The sequence below is a fragment of the Coregonus clupeaformis genome, chromosome 37 (genome assembly GCF_020615455.1).
Source record: "Coregonus clupeaformis isolate EN_2021a chromosome 37, ASM2061545v1, whole genome shotgun sequence".
Lineage (NCBI taxonomy): Eukaryota > Metazoa > Chordata > Actinopteri > Salmoniformes > Salmonidae > Coregonus > Coregonus clupeaformis.
The window spans coordinates 33,714,767-33,741,975 of NC_059228.1; the positions used below are offsets into that span (position 1 = coordinate 33,714,767).

The window sequence follows — 27,209 nt, forward strand, 5'->3', positions numbered from 1 at the left end:
CTCTGGGTCGCTGACAGCCCTCACAGAGAGAGAGAGAGAGAGAGAGAGAGAGAGAGAGAGAGAGAGAGAGAGAGAGAGAGAGAGAGAGAGAGAGAGAGAGAGAGAGAGAGAGAGAGAGAGAGAGAGAATGAGTTTTTCCTCAGCGAGGGAGAGAGTAAAAGAGAGAGAGAGAAATTATAGAACTAGCTACACTAACAAAGCATTAATGATAGCCTTTGATTATACTGCCTGTGAGTCTATCAGAGAGTCCATCAGAGAACGAATAACCATCTGCCTTTTATACATGTACTTTACGCTGAGTTCTTCATGTCACGCCCTGGCTTTAGGGACTCTTTTATGTTGAGCCAGGGTGTGTAGATTCTATGTGTTTATGTTCTGTGTGGGAGTTCTAGTTGTGGTATTTCTATGTTGGCCAGAGTGGCTCCCAATCAGAGGCAACGAGTGTCAGCTGTTGCTGGTTGTCTCTGATTGGGAGCCATATTTAAACAGTCTGTTTCCCTTAGTGTTTGTGGGATCTTGTTTCCGTTTGGTTTGTTTCTGTGTTCACCGTAGGACTGCACGTTTCGTTTATTGTTTTGTTGATATATTATCACTAACGTTAATAAAGTGAAGTATGTTCGCAACTAACGCTGCGCATTGGTCTACTCTCTACGACGATCGTGACACTTCAGCTCTATTATTGTATGTCCTGAGTGTAGGCGCTAAGTAGCTTTGGAAAAGTAGACTGTAGATATTGTGAGCAAAATTTAATTAAAATGAAATGGGCTCAGATTGGGCTTCCAGCTCCGAGAACAACTATGAAAGAACGTTATAAGACGAGTGCAGTTCTTGATAAGCATGTACGAAGAATGTCTTTCATAAAACTTTAACGTAAAAAGGCCAAGTTAAAGTCTTTGACTGTTTACAGGAATGACATGAATTATATAGGAAATGCATTAGTCTTTGAGTTTCATGAAAAACTCTGAGAGAGTCTTTGAGAGAGTTTTTGAAAGAGTTTGATTTTGCAGACATTAATTTACTCTTTCAAGGAACAACATATTGCACATTTCAAAGGATACAAAGTAGCTGTTAATAAAAATATGCTTTCATATTCAGGGTAAATGTATGTATATTTTCTAAGTACCTGACATCAGGACTAAGTATATAGGACTACAGTGTAAGGACTATAGGACAGGAAGTCCACAGCTTCACAATTACCTGTGTACTATATCCTACCCTCTAACTCAACCTGGGGTCAACCTGGGGTCAACCTGGGGTCAACCTGGGGTCAACCACTTTATTCATTGATCTAGGCCTTGTACCACAACCATGGACACTCCACTCCACTACACTACACATACTACACTATACTACAATATACAACACTATACTACACTATACTACACTGCACCACACTATACTACAATATACTACACTATACCACACTATACCACACTATACAACACTATACTACACTATACCACACTATACTACACTATACCACACTATACCACACTATACTACACTATACCACACTACACCACACTATACAACACTATACCACACTATACCACACTATACTACACTATACCACACTATACAACACTATACCACACTACACCACACTATATGACACTATACCACACTACACCACACTATACTACACTATACCACACTATACCACACTACACCACACTATATGACACTATACCACACTATACCACACTATACCACACTATACCACACTATACCACACTATATGACACTATACCACACTACACCACACTATATGACACTATACCACACTATACCACACTATACTACACTATACCACACTACACCACACTATATGACACTATACCACACTACACCACACTATACTACACTATACCACACTATACCACACTACACCACACTATATGACACTATACCACACTATACCAAACTATACCACACTATACCACACTATACCACACTATACTACAATACACATACTACACTATACTACAATATACAACACTATACTACACTATACTACACTGCACCACACTATACTACAATATACTACACTATACTACACTACACTACACTGCACTACACCATACTATACTACACCATACTACACTATACTACACTATACTATACTATACTATACTATACTATACTATACTATACTATACTATACTATACTATACTATACTGCACAACACTACACAGTAGCCAGAGTTAGCCAATCAAGGTCCATTCATCCAGACCATTGCCAACCTATTGTGTAATTAGGGATAGGGTCCACACTAGCTGCTAATCAGCTTTGCTATTAGCGAGTGCTAATACTAATCCAAAAGGCCGAGCCTAATTCCTCATATCAGCAAACTACTGCCTTACACTGTCTATCAGCTACCTGCTGCAACCTCAGCACTGCTTTGATTTAATGCCTGAGGAATCGCTATCAGAAATTGAGAAAGAGGCCACCCACTGGGCACAGACATCATTTCAACATCTAGTTTTGATTTACATTTTGTTGAGTTGTCAACTAATGTGAATTCAACGTGAAATCAACAAAACATGTCATTGGATTTAGGTTAAAAGTTGGGTTGAAAACAAACAAAATTTCCTTTACGTTGATGACTTTTTGCTAATCCAATCAGTTTTCCACGTTGATTCACAATGTCATCACATCAACATTTTTGTTGAAATGATGTGGAAACATTGTTGATTCAACCAGTTTTTCCCCAGTGGGCAGTAATTATGAAATTGATATGGGGACCTTTTTTAACTACAGTTGCTAATAGGCTAATGGTTAATGATAAATCGCTATCAGATATTGAGAAACAGTGAACGGCTTTGATGTCATGCCCGTTATTTCATCATCATTTTCAGTGTAGTCATGGTGACCTGTATTCATTGGACTGATAAAATAGTTCCTAGAGCACACACTGAGAGACGTTAAAAGCTACCACGCCTGTTTAAAGCTACCACGCCTGTTTAAAGCTACCACGCCTGTTTAAAGCTACCACGCCTGTTTAAAGCTACCACGCCTGTTTAAAGCTACCACGCCTGTTTAAAACTACCACGCCTGTTTAAAGCTACCACGCCTGTTTAAAGCTACCACGCCTGTTTAAAGCTACCACGCCTGTTTAAAGCTACCACGCCTGTTTAAAGCTACCACGCCTGTTAAAAACTACCACGCCTGTTTAAAACTACCACGCCTGTTTAAAACTACCATGCCTGTTAAAAACTACCACGCCTGTTTAAAGCTACCACGCCTGTTTAAAGCTACCACGCCTGTTTAAAGCTACCACGCCTGTTTAAAGCTACCACGCCTGTTAAAAACTACCACGCCTGTTTAAAACTACCACGCCTGTTTAAAACTACCACGCCTGTTAAAAACTACCACGCCTGTTTAAAGCTACCACGCCTGTTTAAAACTACCACGCCTGTTTAAAACTACCACGCCTGTTTAAAACTACCACGCCTGTTTAAAGCTACCACGCCTGTTTAAAGCTACCACGCCTGTTTAAAGCTACCACGCCTGTTTAAAACTACCACGCCTGTTTAAAACTACCACGCCTGTTTAAAACTACCACGCCTGTTTAAAGCTACCACGCCTGTTTAAAACTACCACGCCTGTTTAAAACTACCACGCCTGTTTAAAGCTACCACGCCTGTTTAAAACTACCACGCCTGTTTAAAACTACCACGCCTGTTTAAAACTACCATGCCTGTTTAAAACTACCACGCCTGTTTAAAGCTACCACGCCTGTTTAAAACTACCACGCCTGTTTAAAACTACCACGCCTGTTTAAAGCTACCACGCCTGTTTAAAGCTACCACGCCTGTTTAAAGCTACCATGCCTGTTTAAAACTACCACGCCTGTTTAAAACTACCACGCCTGTTTAAAACTACCACGCCTGTTTAAAACTACCACGCCTGTTTAAAACTACCACGCCTGTTTAAAACTACCATGCCTGTTTAAAACTACCACGCCTGTTTAAAGCTACCACGCCTGTTTAAAACTACCACGCCTGTTTAAAGCTACCACGCCTGTTTAAAACTACCACGCCTGTTTAAAACTACCACGCCTGTTTAAAGCTACCACGCCTGTTTAAAGCTACCACGCCTGTTTAAAACTACCACGCCTGTTTAAAGCTACCACGCCTGTTTAAAGCTACCACGCCTGTTTAAAGCTACCACGCCTGTTTAAAACTACCACGCCTGTTTAAAGCTACCACGTCTGTTTAAAGCTACCACGCCTGTTTAAAACTACCACGCCTGTTTAAAGCTACCACGCCTGTTTAAAGCTACCATGCCTGTTTAAAGCTACCACGCCTGTTTAAAACTACCACACCTGTTTAAAAGTATACTTTAACATAACACAACAATGTACTGTACTGCATATATTATTAAGGCAGCTCCCCGCACCTCATTGATTCAGACGGGTTGGGTTAAATGCGGAAGACATATTTCGGTTGAATGCATTCAGTTGTACAACTGACTAGATATCCCCCTTACCCTTCCCTTGTGGTTTCCATTCTGCGAGGTTCACTTTCTGCTCTGTAGAAAATTCCCAACAGATGCTGTGATGCATCCTCCTCCTCCTCCTCTTTCCTCCTCCTCTCCTCTTTCCTCCGTTTCCATGGTGACAGACATGTTGCTCTCCTCAGCACTGTGGCTAATGCGTTTTCAGACACTGTCTCTCCTTCCCTCCTTCTCTCTCTCTCACTCACTCTCTCTCTCTCACTCACATTCACTATATACAGTATATGCGCTGTCTTGCATGCATGCGTCTGTGACTGTGTGTATGTGTGTGTGTGCGTGCGTGCGTGCGTGTGTGTGTGTGTAGGTGCGTGCATGCGTGTGTGCATGTGGGTGCGTGCATGCGTGTGTGCGTGCATGCATGTAGGTGTGTGCGTGTGACACATCTGTCATCCAGGGTATGAAATAACCCCAGTCAGGACCTTCAGACCGACCCATTTAACTGTCAACCTAGGTACTTTACACCAGTTATGTAAGAGTAACACACACACACACACACATTATCCCCCAGTGCACTTGCAGTTAAATGCACTGATATGGCTTTCCCAGCCCATTTGCTAAAGCCACACACCCCCTTGGAAATAAAGCACAGATAAAGTACTATTCAATCTGTATCGCTGAAGCGTGATACAAATGTAAAGGTAATTTCAGAATGAGCTGACATATGCAGCGTTTACGGTGAATGCAGTGTCCGCTAAAGCGGGAACATTGCCTTTTACATTTCAATCACTGTCACGACTTCGGCCGAGGCTGCCTCCCCTCCTTGTTCGGGCAGGCTTCGGCGTTCGTCGTCACGGGCTTACTAACCACTGCCGCCCCAATCATCATCACAATTGTCTTGTCTTGTCAATCACACACACCTGGTTCCTATCCCCTAATTAGTCTGTGTATAAGTGTTCCCTCTGCCCCCTTGTCCTTGTGGGTGATTGTTATTTGTGAGAGTAGTGGAGCTTGGTGGAGCTACTCGTACCTATTGTTGCCAGGGTAGATTTTCCCCTGTGCCTATGTATTCTTGGATATCCATTACAGTGTATTTGCCTGGGATGATAGTTTCACCTGTGCCTGTTTCGTTGAGCGCTATTTGAGCGCATTTGTGTGTCTACGAAGGAATAAACTCTGTATTCTGTATTGGATTACCCTCCTGCGCCTAACTCCTTTCCATCACACTCATCACAATCACGCTGTAACGCTGAACTTCCACGATACGGATTGAATAGAGCCCTTAGGATTCTTAACTCCAAATACAGCTTTTTCATTCACAGTGAAGGTGTCAGTGACAGGCTTCCAGGATGTGACATCCTACAAGATTACCAGTGCAAAGCTAGCCTGGATAAACCACACTGAGTTCTGCACTCACCATTCACTTCAACAACAGTCAAACGTAGGGAAATCAGTTGGATGCCAGGCTAGTAGGGAGGGGGGTATGACATGAACTTGATACCTTTGACACCTCCCACTACCAGTGACCACATTTAGAACCCTGTAGGGGTTGAGAAATAGTGTGAGCGTGAGAGAGGAGAGAATCTAATCTGCTTTGCTGAACTTGCAATCAGCTGCTATCTATGATCTGTGGTGAAACATTAAGCAAGCTGGCGTATGCTGGTCATCCTCCATGGGAGCTAGCTACACGGCTCCCTCTGTCAGGGAGCAGGCAGGAGATCAATGTCTAGTTCAGTTCAAAAGGTAGACTTGACCGGAATGTCAGATGAACTGAGACGTTTGCAAAAGATTGCATTCTTAGTTCACTATTAGGAGTCTTCCATGTATAGTTGATGACGATGAAGGGGATGCTGTTACTGCAGCTGTGATTACGTTCCAAGTCACTTCCACCTAAAAGCTCAAAGAGTCTGGTGGATCAATGCGTCAGACTTGGCCTTCGCTAAAATTAAATGATGACAAATATAGAATTCTACACTCCCACTAAGGCCGACTTTGTATCGTTGATGTCCCAGGCTTGTATACGCTGTTCGCAATAAATAGCTGAGGTTACTGCTGCTGCTGATGATTAGAAGGATGATGGTGTTAGTGATTATGAAAATGATGATGAATGATGAAGATGACGATAACTAACCCTTCCATGTTGTGGTGGCAGAATTCGGGGTGAGCTGTTGTAACTTCTCAAGGGATATGTTCTGTGTTGGACTGTGATGTTATGCCTTTCATAGACTCCTGGGATGTCTGAACCCTGACACAAGGCCGTTGTGTTCTGGAACTGCTGCTTGTATAAAATAACTGTTGTGTAAACAATATGATTGTATTATTACCTCTCACTATACAGTGAGGGAAAAAAAGTATTTGATCCCATGCTGATTTTGTACGTTTGCCCACTGACAAAGAAATGATCAGTCTATAATTTTAATGGTTTATTTGAACAGTGAGAGACAGAATAACAAAAAAAGTATACAGAAAAACGCATGTCAAAAATGTTATAAATTGTTTTGCATTTTATGAGGAAATAACTATTTGACCCCTCTGCAAAACATGACTTAGTACTTGGTGGCAAAACCCTTGTTGGCAATCATAGAGGTCAGACGTTTCTTGTAGTTGGCCACCAGGTTTGCACACATCTCAGGAGGGATTTTGTCCCACTCCTCTTTGCAGATCTTCTCCAAGTCATTAAGGTTTCGAGCCTGACATTTGGCAACTCGAACCTTCAGCTCCCTCCACATATTTTCTATGGGATTAAGGTCTGGAGACTGGCTAGGCCACTCCAGGACCTTAATGTGCTTCTTCTTGAGCCACTCCTTTGCTGCCTTGGCCGTGTGTTTTGGGTCATTGTCATGCTGGAATACCCATCCACGACCCATTTTCAATGCCCTGGCTGAGGGAAGTTGGTTCTCACCTAAGATTTGATGGTACATTGCCCCGTCCATCGTCCCTTTGATGCGGTGAAGTTGTCCTGTCCCCTTAGCAGAAAAACACCCCCAAAGAATGTTTCCACTTCCATGTTTGACGGTGGGGATGGTGTTCTTGGGGTCATAGGCATTCCTCCTCCTCCCAACATGGCAAGTTGAGTTGATGCCAAAGAGCTCGATTTTGGTCTCATCAGACCACAACACTTTCACCCAGTTCTCCTCTGAATCATTCAGATGTTCATTGGCAAACTTCAGACGTGCCTGTATATGTGCTTTGTTGAGCAGGGGGACCTTGCGGGCGCTGCAGGATTTCAGTCCTTCACGGCGTAGTGTGTTACCAATTGTTTTCTTGGTGACTACGGTCCCAGCTGCCTTGAGATCATTGAGTGTAGTTCTGGGCTGATTCCTCACCGTTCTCATGATCATTGCAACTCCACGAGGTGAGATCTTGCATGGAGCCCCAAGCCGAGGGAGATTGACAGTTCTTTTGTGTTTCTTCCATTTGCGAATAATCGCACCAACTGTTGTCACCTTCTCACCAAGCTGCTTGGCGATGGTCTTGTAGCCCATTCCAGCCTTGTGTAGGTCTACAATCTTGTCCCTGACATCCTTTGAGAGCTCTTTGGTCTTGGCCATGGTGGAGAGTTTGTAATCTGATTGATTGATTGCTTCTGTGGACAGGTGTCTTTTATACAGGTAACAAGCTGAGATTAGGAGCACTCCCTTTAAGAGTGTGCTCCTAATCTCAGCTCGTTACCTGTATAAAAGACACCTGGGAGCCAGAAATCTTTCTGATTGAGAGGGGGTCAAATACTTATTTCCCTCATTAAAATGCAAATCAATTTATAACATTTTTGACATGCGTTTTTCTGGATAATTTTTTTGTTATTCTGTCTCTCACTGTTCAAATAAACCTACCATTAAAATTATAGACTGATCATTTCTTTGTCAGTGGGCACACGTAGAAAATCAGCAGGGGATCAAATACTTTTTTCCTTCACTGTATAAGGGACATGTAACCATTCACTCTTTGAGTTCTTCCCTGTGAAGACATAGATCTCCACTGCAGCTGCTTGATTAAAGTTTGTTCTATTATACAATTAAATATTATCTGCCTTAATCTTTGGATCTAATTTTCCACAACATTATGTTGTCCCACGTTGTGTCGTACAGGGGAAGTCCTACCCGTTCACAGGCTCCTTTCCCCCCATGTGGAACCCATTCGCCCTGATGGACTACAACAACCTGTGGAGGAAGATGGACGAGATGGGCAGCGAGGTAAACACTCTCTCTCTCTCTCTCTCTCTCTCTCTCTCTCTCTCTCTCTCTCTCTCTCTCTCTCTCTCTCTCTCTCTCTCTCTCTCTCTCTCTCTCTCTCTTTTTCTAGTAACACACTCAGCATCTTTATCGCTCTCTATGCCGGGCAGCCATCCCCTCCACAACCCCTTGACCAATCAACCCCTACTTCTGACACTGCTTGATGCTCCCACCCTCATAGTGTGTGTTTGTTCTAGATCCCCAGAGAGGCTCCCTGGAGGGCTCCCCATGCTGAGGAGTGGGACAAGATGACCATGAAGCAACTCTTTGAGAAGATCTGCTGGACCAGGTGATGCACTACACTCGTTTTACAATACACTCAGGACCATTCAACCCAATGCAGCATGATTTAGTAATGTAAAATTGGTCATAGTCATTGTAATTGAGTTCTTACGTGTGTGTGTGTGTGTGTGTGTGTGTGTGTGTGTGTGTGTGTGTGTGTGTGTGTGTGTGTGTGTGTGTGTGTGTGTGTGTGTGTGTGTGTGTGTGTCTGTGTCTGTGCGACCCCCTCTCCCCACAGTTCTGCGAGGCGGTTCGCCACTCTGTTTGTGAACGTAAATGTGACCTCTGAACCCCACGAGGTGTCTGCCCTGTGGTTCCTCTGGTACGTCAAGCAGTGCGGAGGGACCATGAGGATCTTCTCCACCACCAATGGAGGACAGGTACTGTACACACCTGACTGGCTGGCTGGCTGGCTGGCTGCCTGGCTAGCTGTCGCTGTCTGTCTGTCTGTCTGTCTGACTGACTGTCTGTCTTTCTGGCTGACTGACTGTCTGTCTGCCTGTCTGGCTGTCTCTCTAACCCTGAGGACTGGCTCTTTCATATCTATACGGGGTCCTAGCATGGCTCTCAGAAATCAGAATGAGGAGAAGTTTGCAATGACATATTTATTTATTTATTTATTTATTTAACCTTTATTTAACCAGGTAAGCCAGTTGAGAACAAGTTCTCATTTACAACTGCGACCTGGCCAAGATAAAGCAAAGCAGTGCGATAAAAACAACAACACAGAGTTACATATGGGGTAAAACAAAAACATAAAGTCAAAAATACAACTGGGCAATTTGCAGTAGAGGGTGCAGAGCTGGTGACCGGGGTAGTGGTAGCCAGGTGGAAAGCATGGCCAGCCGTTGCAAAATGCTTGTTGAAATTCTCGATTATTGTAGATTTATCGGTGGTGGTAGTGTTTCCTGGACTCAGTGCAGTGGGCAGCTGGGAGGAGGTGCTCTTATTCTCCATGGACTTTACAGTGTCCCAAAACTTTTTGGAGTTAGTGCTACAGGATGCAAATTTCTGTTTGAAAAAGCTAGCCTTTGCTTTCCTAACTGCATGTGTATATTGGTTCCTAACTTCCCTGAAAATAAGGTAAGCCGTATTTTTGGCTTTGGTTCTAGGTTTGCTGAGCTGACCCAGAAGCCTTTGAACTGAGCTCAATAAACTATCCTCCATGTTAGCACAAAACATTCCACAACGATTACATTCTCATTTGGATCCTTCTTAGATTGTAACTAACATTAAACCTCTGGTCCATCCTTCAACCCTCCAAATTAGCCTTTTTAGTTCCCTGCTCCCTCATTTAGTGGCATAATCCGTCCCTCCACATGTCTGTTCCTGGTCGTTCCCTGCTCCTTCATTTAGGAACATAATCCGTCTCTCCACATGTCTGTTCCTGGTCGTTCCCTGCTCCCTCATTTAGAGGCATAATCCCTCCCTCCATGTCTGTTCCTGGTCGTTCCCTGCTCCCTCATCTAGAGGCATAATCCGTCCCTCTACATGTCTGTTCCTGGTCATTCCCTGCTCCTTCATTTAGGAACATAATCCCTCCCTCCACATGTCTGTTCCTGGTCGTTCCCTGCTCCTTCATTTAGGAACATAATCCGTCTCTCCACATGTCTGTTCCTAGTCGTTCCCTGCTCCCTCATTTAGAGGCATAATCCCTCCCTCCATGTCTGTTCCTTGTCGTTCCCTGCTCCTTCATTTAGGAACATAATCCCTCCCTCCACATGTCTGTTCCTGGTCGTTCCCTGCTCCTTCATTTAGTGGCATAATCCCTCCCTTCACGTCTGTTCCTTGTCGTTCCCTGCTCCTTCATTTAGTGGCATAATCCCTCCCTTCACGTCTGTTCCTGGTCGTTCCCTGCTCCTTCATTTAGTGGCATAATCCCTCCCTTCACGTCTGTTCCTTGTCGTTCCCTGCTCCTTCATTTAGTGGCATAATCCCTCCCTTCACGTCTGTTCCTTGTCGTTCCCTGCTCCTTCATTTAGTGGCATAATCCATCCCTCCACATGTCTGTTCCTGGTCGTTCCCTGCTCCTTCATTTAGGAACATAATCCCTCCCTTCACATGTCTGTTCCTTGTCGTTCCCTGCTCCTTCATTTAGGAACATAATCCCTCCCTCCACATGTCTGTTCCTGGTCGTTCCCTGCTCCTTCATTTAGGAACATAATCCGTCTCTCCACATGTCTGTTCCTGGTCGTTCCCTGCTCCCTCATTTAGAGACATAATCCCTCCCTCCACATGTCTGTTCCTGGTCGTTCCCTGCTCCTTCATTTAGGAACATAATCCCTCCCTTCACGTCTGTTCCTTGTCGTTCCCTGCTCCTTCATTTAGGAACATAATCCCTCCCTTCACGTCTGTTCCTTGTCGTTCCCTGCTCCTTCATTTAGGAACATAATCCGTCTCTCCACATGTCTGTTCCTGGTCGTTCCCTGCTCCCTCATTTAGAGACATAATCCCTCCCTCCACATGTCTGTTCCTGGTCGTTCCCTGCTCCTTCATTTAGGAACATAATCCCTCCCTTCACGTCTGTTCCTTGTCGTTCCCTGCTCCTTCATTTAGGAACATAATCCGTCTCTCCACATGTCTGTTCCTGGTCGTTCCCTGCTCCCTCATTTAGAGGCATAATCCCTCCCTCCACATGTCTGTTCCTGGTCGTTCCCTGCTCCTTCATTTAGGAACATAATCCGTCTCTCCACATGTCTGTTCCTGGTCGTTCCCTGCTCCCTCATTTAGGAACATAATCCCTCCCTCCACATGTCTGTTCCTTGTCGTTCCCTGCTCCTTCATTTAGGAACATAATCCCTCCCTTCACGTCTGTTCCTGGTCGTTCCCTGCTCCTTCATTTAGGAACATAATCCCTCCCTTCACGTCTGTTCCTTGTCGTTCCCTGCTCCTTCATTTAGGAACATAATCCGTCTCTCCACATGTCTGTTCCTTGTCGTTCCCTGCTCCTTCATTTAGTGGCATAATCCCTCCCTTCACGTCTGTTCCTTGTCGTTCCTTGCTCCTTCATTTAGGAACATAATCCCTCCCTCCACATGTCTGTTCCTGGTCGTTCCCTGCTCCTTCATTTAGGAACATAATCCGTCTCTCCACATGTCTGTTCCTGGTCGTTCCCTGCTCCTTCATTTAGAGGCATAATCCCTCCCTTCACGTCTGTTCCTGGTCGTTCCCTGCTCCTTCATTTAGAGGCATAATCCCTCCCTTCACGTCTGTTCCTGGTCGTTCCCTGCTCCTTCATTTAGTGGCATAATCCCTCCCTTCACGTCTGTTCCTTGTCGTTCCCTGCTCCTTCATTTAGAGGCATAATCCCTCCCTCCACATGTCTGTTCCTGGTCGTTCCCTGCTCCTTCATTTAGGAATATAATCCCTCCCTCCACATGTCTGTTCCTAGTCGTTCCCTGCTCCTTCATTTAGGAATATGATCCGTCTCTCCACATGTCTTTTCCTGGTCGTTCCCTGCTCCTTCATTTAGGAACATAATCCCTCCCTCCACATGTCTGTTCCTGGTCGTTCCCTGCTCTCTCATTTAGAGACATAATCCCTCCCTCCACATGTCTGTTCCTGGTCGTTCCCTGCTCCTTCATTTAGGAACATAATCCCTCCCTTCACGTCTGTTCCTTGTCGTTCCCTGCTCCTTCATTTAGAGGCATAATCCCTCCCTTCACGTATGTTCCTGGTCGTTCCCTGCTCCTTCATTTAGGAATATAATCCCTCCCTCCACATGTCTGTTCCTAGTCGTTCCCTGCTCCTTCATTTAGGAATATAATCCGTCTCTCCACATGTCTGTTCCTGGTCGTTCCCTGCTCCTTCATTTAGAGACATAATCCCTCCCTCCACATGTCTGTTCCTGGTCGTTCCCTGCTCTCTCATTTAGTGGCATAATCCATCCCTCCACATGGCTGTTATTCAGAGCCCAGGGAGAGACCATTCTTCTTGTTTACTTTGGAATGCTGAGTGGCCCCATTGCCTAGGTGACGGCGGATTGGGACTTTGGGGTAATTAGAGGATGTTGTTGTGAGGTCGTCCACTTTCATTTCCTGTTTGGTCTGCCTGCTCTCCGGCTCCGGTGTTGACAGAAGATCCAGTTCTGTGTCCAAGATATGAGTCCAGACTCAATGTATGTAATGTATTGATTCAATGTGTTGCTTTACCAGGTAGAGCAATAGAAAAACACGTGGACGCTAAAGTTTGTCATGAGTTGATATATGAGCATTAGCTCTCAAGCGTGTGCTTTGCCCTTTTGAGGTCGATTGCAATGCATAGTTGCATATGAGATTGTACTGCATTTACAGTGGGGTCTGAAAGTATTGGCACCATTGATAAAGATTAGCAAAAATGACTGTATAAAATAAATAATTCAAATACTGAGCAAAATTGTATGCTCAAAAATTATATTTTATACTAATACAATTGCTCAGAGAAAGAGATTTTGTTTAAAAGTAATACTATTTTTCTCAAAAAGGTAGGGGTCAAAGTTATTGACACCCCTGTTTTCTATACCTTTTAATACCTGACCTTGCGATGATAACGGCACTGAGACTTTATCTAAAATATTTTATGAGTTGGAGAACACATTGGAAGGGACATTAGACAATTCCTCCATATTCCTCCCTCCCCCGTACACTATCACACCACAAGCACAGAGCCACATCTCACAGTCGTGTGATTCGTTAAAATTAAATGATGCAAATACTTTACTCAGTAGGCCACGCCCACTAAGGCCAACTTTGAGTTGTTGATATCCCAGGCTTATATTCGCTGTGCACAATAACCTGGGATGAGGTTATATCCTCACACATCTTTGCTTACAATCATATCATGAGTAACCTGATTAATTGCTCACACATAACTTAGAATGGTCTAAACCCTAAAGGTGTTTTTGATCTTTCTCTGCACCTCAGCTCGCACAGGAAACAGGAGTTCTCAGAGGCCTCAACTCGTGACAATCCAACCATAAACTGGCTCAAGATGCTGCATTTCACACTGTACCGGACAACAAGTAGCAGATGTTTAAATGTTCACATTGTTCAACTGAAAGTTGTATCAGTTTCATATCAACTAAAGTCTGTAAGGATGCATGTATACGCAATTCAGAATGACTATATAATCTTGAGAATCAGAAGAATAATTTGCCTTTTGAGCCATTTAACCTTTGAGCCATTTAACCTTTGAGCCATTTATCCTTTGAGCCGTTATGGCTTTGAACCATTTGGGTTTTTTAGCCACTGCTTTTGACACCAAACTGAAGGAGGAAATGCCATGCTAGTCATGTTGTACTATGTCCTTGCATCTGAGATGTAACTTGCTCTTGCATCTTGCATATTGAATGTAAATGCATGTACCCAGAAGAATTCTGTATTAAATGTGTTACTTCGGCCACACTATGGCCTCGAGTCTCCTCCCTCTCCAGCCAAGTCAATTTTTCAGAAATGATGGGTCTACAAAGGTCAGCTGAGGGAAGTTTACACTAACCAGGACTCAGCGTTGTGTACATTGTAATGAGGCCTTGCCAAGACCCACTCTCACTTTCCAATACACCCCCCTGCCTGACTGGTTCCAGTCCAATCCACCCCCCTGCCTGACTGGTTCCAGTCCAATACACCCCCCTGCCTGACTGGTTCCAGTCCAATCCACCCCCCTGCCTGACTGGTTCCAGTCCAATCCACCCCCCTGCCTGACTGGTTCCAGTCCAATACACCCCCCTGCCTGACTGGTTCCAGTCCAATCCACCCCCCTGCCTGACTGGTTCCAGTCCAATCCACCCCCCTGCCTGACTGGTTCCAGTCCAATACACCCCCCTGCCTGACTGGTTCCAGTCCAATACACCCCCCTGCCTGACTGGTTCCAGTCCACATCCTGCGTGTTGTTGTACTGAAGTATCCTAAAGCCAGCTTAAAGGGGCCACCGCCCAAATGTACAACTACAGTTGACCCCAGAAGCATCAATCAGCTGTCCCAGGGGGTCTGGCTGTCTTACAATGAGTTTGAGGTATTTTTCCTGGAGGCAGAAGATGGAACAGAATAGCTAGTTTATTACTCATATGGTGTAAATCTGGCACTGATGCAAACACTTTCACACTCTCAGCCCGTAGAGAATACTAAATCTTACACTGTGAATCTTGTCAAAAGTAATGTACTACAGTGATAGTGAATGGAGTAAAATTTGATATTTGTCCTAGCATTGCGACTTTATTGTCCACTGTGACATAAATGCTTGTTTTGCTGTCTTGTGTTTTTTCCCAACCCTCTGGACATCACACAATACACAACACACAGATGAGAGACTGGAAGCAGCACACGGTCAGCCGCAGAGCAGTGCCCTCCTGGAGCAGGTCTTTTTAGCATGGCATGTATCTGATGGATATGACTGATGATACTGTATTTGCATTTCAGGAGAGGAAGTTTGTGGGCGGTTCCAGCCAGATCAGTGAGTGTATGGCCAAAGAGCTGGGTGAGCGGGTCAAGATGGAGTCTCCTGTCTACAAGATCGACCAGACAGGGGACATGGTCGAGGTCGAGACGCTCAACAAGGAAACATACAAGGTGAGTGAGAGAGCAACCATCTCCAATCCATCATCAACATGTTGACGATGTCGTCAGACCACATTCACTGAGCAGGAGCCTACTGATTTCAGGTTGTGCCTATGCTGCCATCTAGAGCTTGTTTGTTCATAATACGTGACACCTCATGACGAGGCCCATGTTGTGACTACTGTGCATTTGCATTCTAGAACTCCTGGAACAATCTAGGAATCATTCATTCAGCCATACAACTCACTGAGCTTACAGAGCCCCTTAGACATTCATGTTTGCCCGTCAGTAAACTCCTATAGCTTTTGACAGTGTGTGCGTGCGTGTGTTCGCGTGTTTGTGCGCGTGCGTGTGTGTGTAAGCCAGAGTGGATTGTTGTCAGTAAGCTGGTCCTCATCTCTCTGTCCAGGCCACATCCTCTTCACCCAGATAAAACCCATTAAACAGTACCATAGAGCTGCTTAGCCACCAGGGGTGGACTGGGGAGATACACACTACCCACTGGGCACAGACCTCAATTCAATGTCTATTCCACGTTGGTTCAATGTAATTTCATTGAAATGACATGGAAACAATGTCGATTCAACCAGTGTGTGCCCAGGCCTCAACTCTTGTGTTTTGTTTCTCCCAGGCCAAGTATGTGATTGTGGCGACCCCTCCTGGTCTGAACCTGAAGATGCACTTTAACCCCGAGCTGCCCCCGCTCAGAAACCAGCTGATCCACAGAGTCCCCATGGGCTCTGTCATCAAATGTATGGTCTACTACAGAGAAAACTTCTGGAGGAAGAAAGGTAACAAGGGAGGGAGGGAGGGAGGGTCCATGGGCTCTGTCATCAAATATGTGGTGTACTACAGAGAGAACTTGAGTGATAATCTCCTCTCCTCTCCTCCTCATACCTGATCCTCCTTCTCCTCTCCTCTTCTCCGTCTATTGATCCTCTCTCTCCTCTCTTCCTGTCCTCCTCCTCTCCTGTATCTTTCTCTTCCCTCTCTCTCAGGGTACTGTGGCACTATGGTGATCGAGGAGGAAGAGGCCCCCATTGGCTTGACTCTGGATGACACGAAGCCTGATGGGACTGTGCCCGCCATTATGGGGTAAACACAGAACTTTAGTTTCCTGCATCCCAACATGATTACTCATAGAGAATGAGAAACTGTGGTTTACTTAGTGGTATTACTGTAACTGTATTTCTCCTGTTCCTATGGCTTAGCTTCATCCTGGCCCGCAAGTGCAGGAAGCTATGTGGACTGACCAAGGAGGAGAGGTAAACATCTGTCTGGCTGTTTCTCATGTTCAGTACCTACAGTGTGTTTTACTTCACTTCCTCATGTGTATACTATGCTAGTATGCATGCACATGTGTACCAGCATTAGGAGTTTAACCCTATCCCTTCCTAACCCTTAAACATGGTTGTTGTCCCCTGTAGGAAGAAGAGGATCTGTGAGATCTACTCAAGAGTTCTGGGCTCAGAGGAGGCTCTGCATGTGAGTGGAACCACTACTACTTACTACTACTACTACTACTACTATTACTACTGCTACTACTACTAATACTACTACTACTACTATTACTACTGCTACTACTACTACTACTACTACTGCTGCTACTACTATTACTACTACTACACTCTTAGAAAAAAAGGTGCTATCTAGAACCTAAAAGGGTTCTTCGGCTGTCCCCATAGGATAATCCTTTGAATAACCTTTTTTGGTTCCACATTTATTTTTATTTTTTATTTCACCTTTATTTAACCAGGTAAGCCAGTTGAGAAGAAGTTCTCATTTACAACTGCGACCTGGCCAAGATAAAGCAAAGCAGTGCGATAAAAACAACACAGAGTTACATATGGGGTAAAAAACATAAAGTCAAAAATACAACAGAAAATATATATACAGTGTGTGCAAATGTAGCAAGTTATGGAGGTAAGGCAATAAATAGGCTATAGTGCAAAATAATTACAATAGTATTAACACTGGAATGCTAGATGTGCAAGAGATTATGTGCAAATAGAGATACTGGGGTGCAAAAGAGCAAAATAAATAACAATATAGGGATGAGGTAGTTGGGTGGGCTAATTTCAGATGGGCTGTGTACAGGTGCAGTGATCGGTAAGGTGCTCTGACAACTGATGCTTAAAGTTAGTGAGGGAGATAAGAGTCTCCAGCTTCAGAGATTTTTGCAATTCGTTCCAGTCATTGGCAGCAGAGAACTGGAAGGAATGGCAGCCAAAGGAGGTGTTGGCTTTGGGAATGACCAGTGAGATATACCTGCTGGAGCGCAGACTACGGGTGGGTGCTGCTATGGTGACCAATGAGCTAAGATAAGGCGGGGATTTGCCTAGCAGTGATTTATAGATGGCCTGGAGCCAGTGGGTTTGACGACCGAACATGTAGTGAGGACCAGCCAACAAGAGCGTACAGGTCACAGTGGTGGGTAGCGTATTGGGCTTTGGAGACAAAACGGATGGCACTGTGATAGACTACATCCAATTTGCTGAGTAGAGTGTTGGAGGCTATTTTGTAAATGACATCGCCGAAGTCAAGGATCGGTAGGATAGTCAGTTTTACGAGGGCATGTTTGGCAGCATGAGTGAAGGAGGCTTTGTTGCGAAATAGGAAGCCGATTCTAGATTTAACTTTGGATTGGAGATTCTTTATGTGAGTCTGGAAGGAGAGTTTACAGTCTAACCAGACACCTAGGTATTTGTAGTTGTCCACATACTCTAGGTCAGACCCGTCAAGAGTGGTGATTCTAGTCGGGTGGGCGGGTGCCAGCAGCGCTCGATTGAAAAGCATGCATTTAGTTTTACTAGTGTTTAAGAGCAGTTGGAGGCTACTGAAGGAGTGTTGTATGGCATTGAAGCTCGTTTGGAGGTTTGTTAACACAGTGTCCAATGAAGGGCCAGATGTATACAAAATGGTGTCGTCTGCGTAGAGGTGGATCTGAGAGTCACCAGCAGCAAGAGCGACATCATTGATATACACGGAGAAAAGTGTCGGCCCAAGAATTGAACCCTGTGGCACCCCCATAGAGACTGCCATAGGTCCAGACAACAGGCCCTCCGATTTGACACACTGAACTCTATCTGAGAAGTAGTTGGTGAACCAGGCGAGGCAGTCATTTGAGAAACCAAGGCTATTTAGTCTGCCAATAAGAATGCGGTGGTTGACAGAGTGGAAAGCCTTGGCCAGGTCGATGAAGACGGCTGCACAGTACTGTCTATTATCAATCGCGGTTATAATATCGTTTAGGACCTTGAGCGTGGCTGAAGTGCACCCATGACCAGCTCGGAAACCGGATTGCATAGCGGAGAAGGTACGGTGGTATTCTACATAGAAGCCCAAAAGAGTTAGACCTGGAACCCAAAAGGGTTCTCCTATGGGAATAGCCGAAAAACCCTTTTGGAACTATTTTTTGTAACAGTGTACTACTACTACTACTACTACTACTACTACTACTACTACTACTACTACTACTACTACTACTACTACTACTACTACTACTACTACTACTACTACTACTACTACTACTACTACTACTACTAAATTTAAATAAAAATTGAGTCATTTAGCAGACGCTCTTATCCAGAGCAATTTACAGGAGCAATTAGGATTAAGTGCCATCGACAGATTTTTCACCTAGCCGGCTCTGGGATTAGAACCAGCGACATTTCGGTTACTGGCACTACGCTCTTAACCACTAAGCTACCTGCCACCCTACTACTACTATTACTACTATTACTATTACTACTACTACTATTAATGCTACTGCTACCACTACTACTACTAATACTACTACTACTACTACTACCACTAATAGTACTACTACTACTAATACTATTACTGCTACTACTACTACTACTATTACTACTACTATTACTACTACTACTACTACTACTATTACTACTACTATTACTGCTACTACTACTACTACTGCTACTACTACTACTACAACTACCACTAATAGTACTACTACTACTAATACTATTACTGCTACTACTACTACTACTACTACTACTACTACTACTATTGCTGCTACTGCTACTACTACTACCAGCACCACCACTACTGCTGATTAAAACTAGAATGCTTAATTGAAACAATAACAAAGCTTTCTCTCCACCCCTGTTCTGCTAAAAAGCTAAAGGATGGGACTGGAGAAATATAACCACTATCAAATTCAAAGCTATAGATTTAAGGACTGACCATCCATTATATAGTTTTAACCATGTTTTGAGGCTATACGGTGTTTGCTTACATTTATGTTGTTTACAAACATTGGAGTAAAACAACCCCCAGTCCGATATGAGTACTAACCCCCAGCCCGATATGAGTACTAACCCCCAGCCCGATATGAGTACTAACCCCCAGCCCGATATGAGTACTAACCCACAGCCTGATATGAGTACTAACCCCCAGCCCACTATGAGTACTAACCCCCAGCCTGATATGAGTACTAACCCCCAGCCTGATATGAGTACTAACCCCCAGCCCGATATGAGTACTAACCCCCAGCCCAATATGAGTACTAACCCCCAGCCTGATATGAGTACTAACACCCAGCCTGATATGAGTACTAACCCCTAGCCTGATATGAGTACTAACCCCCAGCCTGATATGAGTACTAACCCCCAGTCTGATATGAGTACTAACCACCAGCCCGATGAGAACTAACCCCCAGCCTGATATGAGTACTAACCCCCAGCCTGATATGAGTACTAACCCCCAGCCTGATATGAGTACTAACACCCAGCCTGATATGAGTACTAACCCCCAGTCTGATATGAGTACTAACCACCAGCCCGATGAGAACTAACCCCCAGCCTGATATGAGTACTAACCCCCAGCCTGATATGAGTACTAACCCCCAGCCTGATATGAGTACTAACACCCAGCCTGATATGAGTACTAACCACCAGCCCGATATGAGTACTAACCCCCAGCCTGATATGAGTACTAACCCCCAGCCTGATATGAGTACTAACCCCCAGCCTGATATGAGTACTAACCCCCAGCCTGATATGAGTACTAACCCCCAGCCTGATATGAGTACTAACCTCAAGCCCTCTCTGTCCCAGCCTGTGCACTACGAGGAGAAGAACTGGTGTGAGGAGGAATATTCTGGAGGCTGCTACACTGCTTACTTCCCCCCTGGTATACTCACCCAGTACGGCAAGTAAGTAACACACACACACACACACACACACACACACACACACACACACACACACACACACACACACACACACACACACACACTGTGTGACCTCATCTAACCTTTATACCTCCCCTCCTCCCTCCTCTCCTCCTCCCTCCTCCTCTCCTCCTCCCTCCTCCTCACCTCCTCCCTCCTCACCTCCTCCCTCCTCCCCTCCTCCCTCCTCACCTCCTCCCCTCCTCCCCTCCTCCCCTCCTCCCTCCTCACCTCCTCCCCTCCTCACCTCCTCCCTCCTCCTCCTCCCTCCTCCCTCCTCCCCTCCTCCTCCTCACCTCTCCTCCTCCCCTCTATTCCCTCCTCCCCCCCTCCTCTCCTCCTCCTCCTCCTCCCTCCTCCCCTCCTCCCTCCTCCCCTCCTCCCTCCTCCCTCCTCACCTCCTCCCTCCTCCTCCTCCTCCTCCTCCTCCCTCTCCCCTCCTCCCTCCTCACCTCCTCCCTCCTCCTCCTCCCTCCTCCCTCCTCCCTCCTCCTCCTCCCTCCTCCCTCGCCTCCTCCCTCTTCCCTCCTCCCCTCCTCCCCTCCTCACCTCCTCCCTCCTCCCCTCCTCCCTCCTCTCCTCTTCCCTCCTCTCCTCCTCCCCTCCTCCCTCCTCTCCTCCTCCCTCCCTCTTTGTGTAGGGTTCTCAGGGAGCCAGTAGGCAGACTGTACTTTGCAGGAACAGAGACAGCTACTGAGTGGAGTGGCTACATGGAGGGGGCTGTACAGGCTGGGGAGAGGGCCGCCAGAGAGGTGAGAGCCTTCACAGTATAATAATAATAATACAAGTAATAATAATAATACATATATTTATTTCATATACCCCTCCGCCCCCCAAAAAAAAAAAAAAAGTAAAAAAATAATATGTAAATAAGTTACAAAGAAATTGTGGTACACATGGTCTTGTGTATTGTTTTAGTATTGTAAATGAAATCATTGTTGTTCCAGGTCATGTGTGAAATGGGCAATATTCCTCAGAGTCAGGTCTGGCAAACAGAGCCTGAGTCAGTGGTAAGGATTCAATGCAACCCAAAACAATAGATACTTAATAAGTCACATACCAAACTCTTTTGGATCAAAATGTAAAGTATCTAAAGAACATTAGAGAACGTAGACCTAACTTAGTGCCCCCCTAAATCTCTCCCCCCATCTCCTCTCTCCCTCTCTCGCTCTCTCTAACAGGAAGTCCCAGCACTCCCGTTCGTCACCACCTTCTGGGAGCGAAACCTTCCATCTGTGGGCGGGTTCATCAACTTCCTGGGCATAGCCTCTGTCCTGTCCGTTGCCACGGCAGCAGGCATGTTGGCCTATCAGAAGGGGCTTCTCACCCGGAGCTAAACCTAAACCCCTCCCACCTCCCTCATCCTTCTGTCCTGCATCTCCAGAGGGCAATTCTCCAACGGTACCCTATTCCCTTTACAGTGCACTTCTTTTGACCACATAGGGTCTAAAGTGATGCACTATATAGGGAACACGGTGCAATGTGAGACGTAGCCACTCTGTGTCATAGGCCTTGGTAAAGACAGTTCTGTCATTCACTACTGTACCATCCATTGTTCTAAAAACCTCCATCCTCGACACAGTGTCCCGACAGAGCATCTCTCGAAACCAGCTCACACTAATATGGTCTGTTCTGCTAAGATTGCTCTTTGACACCTTAGAGTTGTGATGGAAGATGAGAGAGAGAGCGAGAGAGAGAGAATCCCCAGCCAAAAAAACTCTGTGATTCAGACTCAAACCAATGAATGATGACAACTAAATCAGAGTTATTAAAAGAGACAAACAGTAGCTTTCCCGATGACCGTTATCATTCAAGAAATTGCCAATACATTCACAAATCTGCATTGATTGTTTGAGAATAGTCAGGAGACTCATTTCTGTGTGTGTGTGTGTGTGTGTGTAGTGTGTGTGTGTGTTAATTACCTATGCTGATTTTAGGTGCTGACTAATCTGATCTCTAATGTCATAGAAGCTGTAACCAGCTCTAAGATTAAGTTTAGTAACGTCATAGTAACAGTTTAGCAACGTCATAATATTGTCAGAATACCTGCGTGATTAATGTATCCAGAATCCTGCATCCAGAGATGTTGTGTCTCCATTACGCCTGCTCGCAACAGTCATAGTATTCCTTGTAAAGAGAATGGACGCATTTGAATGTATTCTCCCGATTTAGATGATTTACGTCTAATCTCCTATGAGTATATTTGAAATATTATGCATTTCATTTAATTTTTGCCATAGATTACAATGAGGTTCGATCCTCGATGATAGTCCTAAACTTTGTGTTGAAGATACCCATTAAGAGCCCATCCTTTTATTGTCTGGGACCATTTTTAAGAATACTGAACTAAACAAAATACTAAGAATATTACCACAGTAATACAAAAATATCATATTCTTCTCTCGTCTATGATATCAGTAGGTAGAGCTCCATCCATTATTTCACACAACCTGTGTGTGTGTGTGTGCGTGTGTCTCTCTGTGTGTGTGTGCGTGTGTCTCTCTGTGTGTGTTTATGGAAAGACCTTATTTGGAACCATTCTATTTAAATGCTCTCATTGCTACATATTGAGATGCTCTACTTGATTTATCATAGAAATATTTAAGGCAGTGTTTATTTAGCCACCTACCCATTAGTCAGCTAAATAAACACTGCCTATATTTAAACTTATGGTATTGATTAGCCCATGTATTTCTGCTGAAGCCAGAGCATACCCTATGAAAGTGGCACATAATTTTAGTTTTTTTTTAATGGTCTTCAATGTGCAAAAACATAAGGCAATGGTCTTCATGCCAAATACTTAATAAAAGTAAAGTGTAAGTAAATTCATCCACAAACACAAATATAATTTTATATGCATCTTAAATGATCGCGTTTTTCTAAAATGTTATGATATAATCATCAAGCCCATTCAAAAGATTAGGGGACATCACCCCAAAGTAAAGTAGAAGGTGCGGTTACTTTCAGAGGGTGTTGAGCTATCTTCTAACTATGGCTAATTTTCCCATGATACTGAATAAGTCCAGTTTCACAGTATTTTCAGCAGATATTCTTCTCTTTGCCTAACAAATATGTATGGAACAGATTTCTATCCACTAATAAAGATCCCACTACTTTTGATTTAGGACACACAAAAAATAACAAGACAACAGTGGAAGAAAATAAAATGTGAGTGAAATAACATAAATATCTAGATCTATAGATGAACAGAATTACTGCTCTGAGTAGATAAGAGAATCAACCTGTAAGCTCATCTGTTCCGAAGCGTACTGTACGGTCGGTCGTACGTTGAGTGGTGGATCATCACTGTGTTGTCCCTAAAGACGTGCGTACATCGTGAGTGTAGTCCATCTTGCCTTAATTTAAGTCGTGGTGTTTTGACATTTTTCAAGTGCCTGTGTGACCATGACACTGGTCCCCTGTCCCCGTCTCCCGCTGTCCCCCCCTGCCTGGTTCATTCCCTGTCCCCGTCTCCCGCTGTCCCCCCCTGCCTGGTTCATTCCCTGTCCCCGTCTCCCGCTGTCCCCCCTGCCTGGTTCATTCCCTGTCCCCGTCTCCCGCTGTCCCCCCCTGCCTGGTTCATTCCCTGTCCCCGTCTCCCGCTGTCCCCCCCTGCCTGGTTCATTCCCTGTCCCCGTCTCCCGCTGTCCCCCCCTGCCTGGTTCGTTTGGCATTAACTAGAGCTGCAACCTCATTGGCCATTCTTGGATTGGATGTCTTAATTTCTTTCTTTTTTAATATATTTTTTTAATTATGTGTGTATTGTTACTTTATTGCTGCACTGTTGGAGCTAGAAACACAAGCGTTTCGCTGCACCAGCGATAACATCTGCAAAAATGTGTACGCGACCGAATAAACTTTGATTTCATTTTGACACCTTCCTGGGCCAATGACTGAGCTCTGTTTCCTGCAGGCCAGCCTCTGAGGCTAAACAAACAATCGTGCTAACATCCATGATGCTACAGTTAGCTTTCTAACACCATTTGTGTATGTGTGAGTCTTAAAATGGCAGACTGTGAACTGTGCCCATCCATCTCTAACTAGGCTATCTATCTAGATGTTCTGTTCTGTAATGTTGTTATTGCTGTACTCCTCTGATATCCCATCTATCCCTTAGCTTAACTTAGTTTATATCCTACAATGGCACTAAACTTTAACCCCTACCCCAAGGCCCCAAAGCGTTTCTTATTTTTGCACTTGATTCACCTCAAAGTAACTTTTGCTCAGAGGCCTGGTTGTAACTAGAATCTGACGAGTAGGGATTGGACGATGATGTCAAAAAAGATCTCAACATTTTCGAAGAAGTATAGTAGAAGTTGGTTCTGACTGAAAACACGTGAACGGAACTACAGGAACCAACTGGAACCAGCTGCTCCCTGGTGTCCAGTGTCCTGGTTCCCTGTATGACATCATCTGTGTCCTGGTGTCCTGTATGACATCATCAGTGTCCTGGTTCCCTGTATGACATCATCAGTGTCCTGGTATCCTGTATGACATCATCAGTGTCCTGGTTCCCTGTATGACATCATCTGTGTCCTGGTGTCCTGTATGACATCATCAGTGTCCTGGTTCCCTGTATGACATCATCAGTGTCCTGGTTCTCTGTATGACAGCATCCGTGTCCTGGTGTCCTGTATGACATCATCAGTGTCCTGGTTCCCTGTATGACATCATCAGTGTCCTATCCCTCTCTGTGACTGGTTCTAGGCCTGATACCGTGTGTTCTAGCCCATCCCTCTCACTGTCTGGCTGTGTGTATGAAATGTCAAACCTTCTAATCGTCTAATTGCATTCTTTGATGTCATTATGTGATTTCTCTACAAAGCTGGTGATAAAAACATTTAATTTACCTCCTACTGGTCTCTCTCTGGGTCATTTGTCTATTATCTGTGTGTGTGTGTGTGTGTGTGTGTGTGTGTGTGTGTGTGTGTGTGTGTGTGTGTGTGTGTGTGTGTGTCTGTGTGTGTGTCTGTGTGTGTGTGTGTGTGTGTGTGTGTGTAGACAGCCCACTCAGTCAAACCCTCATATTTAGTTTATTATCTCAACGGCATTTGCGATACAGATTCTAAATGTTACTGCTTATCCTCCAGTGGACAGTAGAGAGTGAGGCAGGGCTTATCCTCCAGTGGACAGTAGAGAGTGAGGCAGGGCTTATCCTCCAGTGGACAGTAGAGAGTGAGGCAGGGCTATCTCAGTGGACAGTGAAGTGAGGCAGGGCTTATCCTCCAGTGGACAGTAGAGAGTGAGGCAGGGCTTATCCTCCAGTGGACAGTAGAGAGTGAGGCAGGGCTTATCCTCCAGTGGACAGTAGAGAGTGAGGCAGGGCTTATCCTCCAGTGGACAGTAGAGAGTGAGGCAGGGCTTATCCTCCAGTGGACAGTAGAGAGTGAGGCAGGGCTTATCCTCCAGTGGACAGTAGAGAGTGAGGCAGGGCTTATCCTCCAGTGGACAGTAGAGAGTGAGGCAGGGCTTATCCTCCAGTGGACAGTAGAGAGTGAGGCAGGGCTTATCCTCCAGTGGACAGTAGAGAGTGAGGCAGGCTTCATTAGGACTGCAGGGCAGGATTATTAATTAACCAGATCAATATGAATGCGTTAATAAGGACTACTGAACCATCAGCTGTCTGAATATCCTGCTCCACAGCAGACTGATGCTCAGTTCCATATCCACCCCTGTTCCCTCACTACCCCCTAGGCAGTGTGTGTGTGTGTGTGTGTGTTTGTGTGTGTGTGTGTGTGTGTGTGTGTGTGAGTAACCATGCTTCATAGTCTGTGGTCTCCAGATGTTGACCCCATGTCCCCATGATAAGTGATTACCTTCACACCCACTTCACCCAACTGTCTGTCTGTCTGTCTGTCTGTCTGGCAGGCTGGGTGGCAAGCTGTGTGGCTGTGTGGGTGGTTAAGGTCAACACAACAGGCTGCAGTGCCTCTAGCCTCCACACAGAGGAACTATCCAGGCTCTGTCGTAGCCGGCCGCGACCGGGAGACCCATGGGGTGGCGCGCAATTGGCCCAGCGTCGTCCAGGGTAGGGGAGGGAAAGGCCGGCAGGGATGTAGCTCAGTTGATAGAGCATGGCGTTTGCAACGCCAGGGTTGTGGGTTCGATTCCCACAGGGGGAAAAAAATATAATGTATGCACTAACTGTAAGTCGCTCTGGATAAGAGCGTCTGCTAAATGACTTAAATGTAAAATGTAAATGAACTAGCCAGTCACAAATGCAGCTCTATCTTTGGGGTGAAAGTAGTCACCTGGAATGCATTTCAATTAACAGGTGTGCCTTGTTAAAAGTTAATTTGTGGAATTTCTTCCCTGGGGTATACAGAAGATAGCCCTATTTGGTAAAAGACCAAGTCCATATTATGGCAAGAACAGCTCAAAAAAGCAAAGAGAAATGACAGTCCATCATTACTTTAAGACATGAAGGTCGGTCAATACAGAACATTTCAAGAACTTTGAAAGTTTCTTCAAGTGCAGTCGCAAAAACCATCAAGCGCTATGATGAAACTAGCTCT

The 27,209-nt window shown here is 45.0% G+C and overlaps 1 protein-coding gene across 1 annotated transcript in view; it reads left to right on the plus strand.

Annotated features, from left to right (window-relative positions):
* The window catches only part of LOC121536585 (amine oxidase [flavin-containing]), a 69,603-nt gene extending 44,053 nt beyond the window's left edge, over positions 1–25,550 (plus strand). Inside the window, exons 4-15 of the mRNA XM_041843985.2 lie at positions 8,545–8,649; positions 8,886–8,977; positions 9,209–9,350; positions 15,363–15,512; positions 16,132–16,291; positions 16,499–16,595; positions 16,712–16,765; positions 16,928–16,985; positions 20,579–20,676; positions 21,335–21,446; positions 21,642–21,704; positions 21,876–25,550. Coding sequence (XP_041699919.1) covers positions 8,545–8,649; positions 8,886–8,977; positions 9,209–9,350; positions 15,363–15,512; positions 16,132–16,291; positions 16,499–16,595; positions 16,712–16,765; positions 16,928–16,985; positions 20,579–20,676; positions 21,335–21,446; positions 21,642–21,704; positions 21,876–22,031 — 1,287 coding nt within the window. The 3' untranslated portion in view covers positions 22,032–25,550. The remainder of the gene's footprint in view (positions 1–8,544; positions 8,650–8,885; positions 8,978–9,208; positions 9,351–15,362; positions 15,513–16,131; positions 16,292–16,498; positions 16,596–16,711; positions 16,766–16,927; positions 16,986–20,578; positions 20,677–21,334; positions 21,447–21,641; positions 21,705–21,875) is intronic.
* The last annotated feature ends 1,659 nt before the right edge of the window (positions 25,551–27,209 follow it).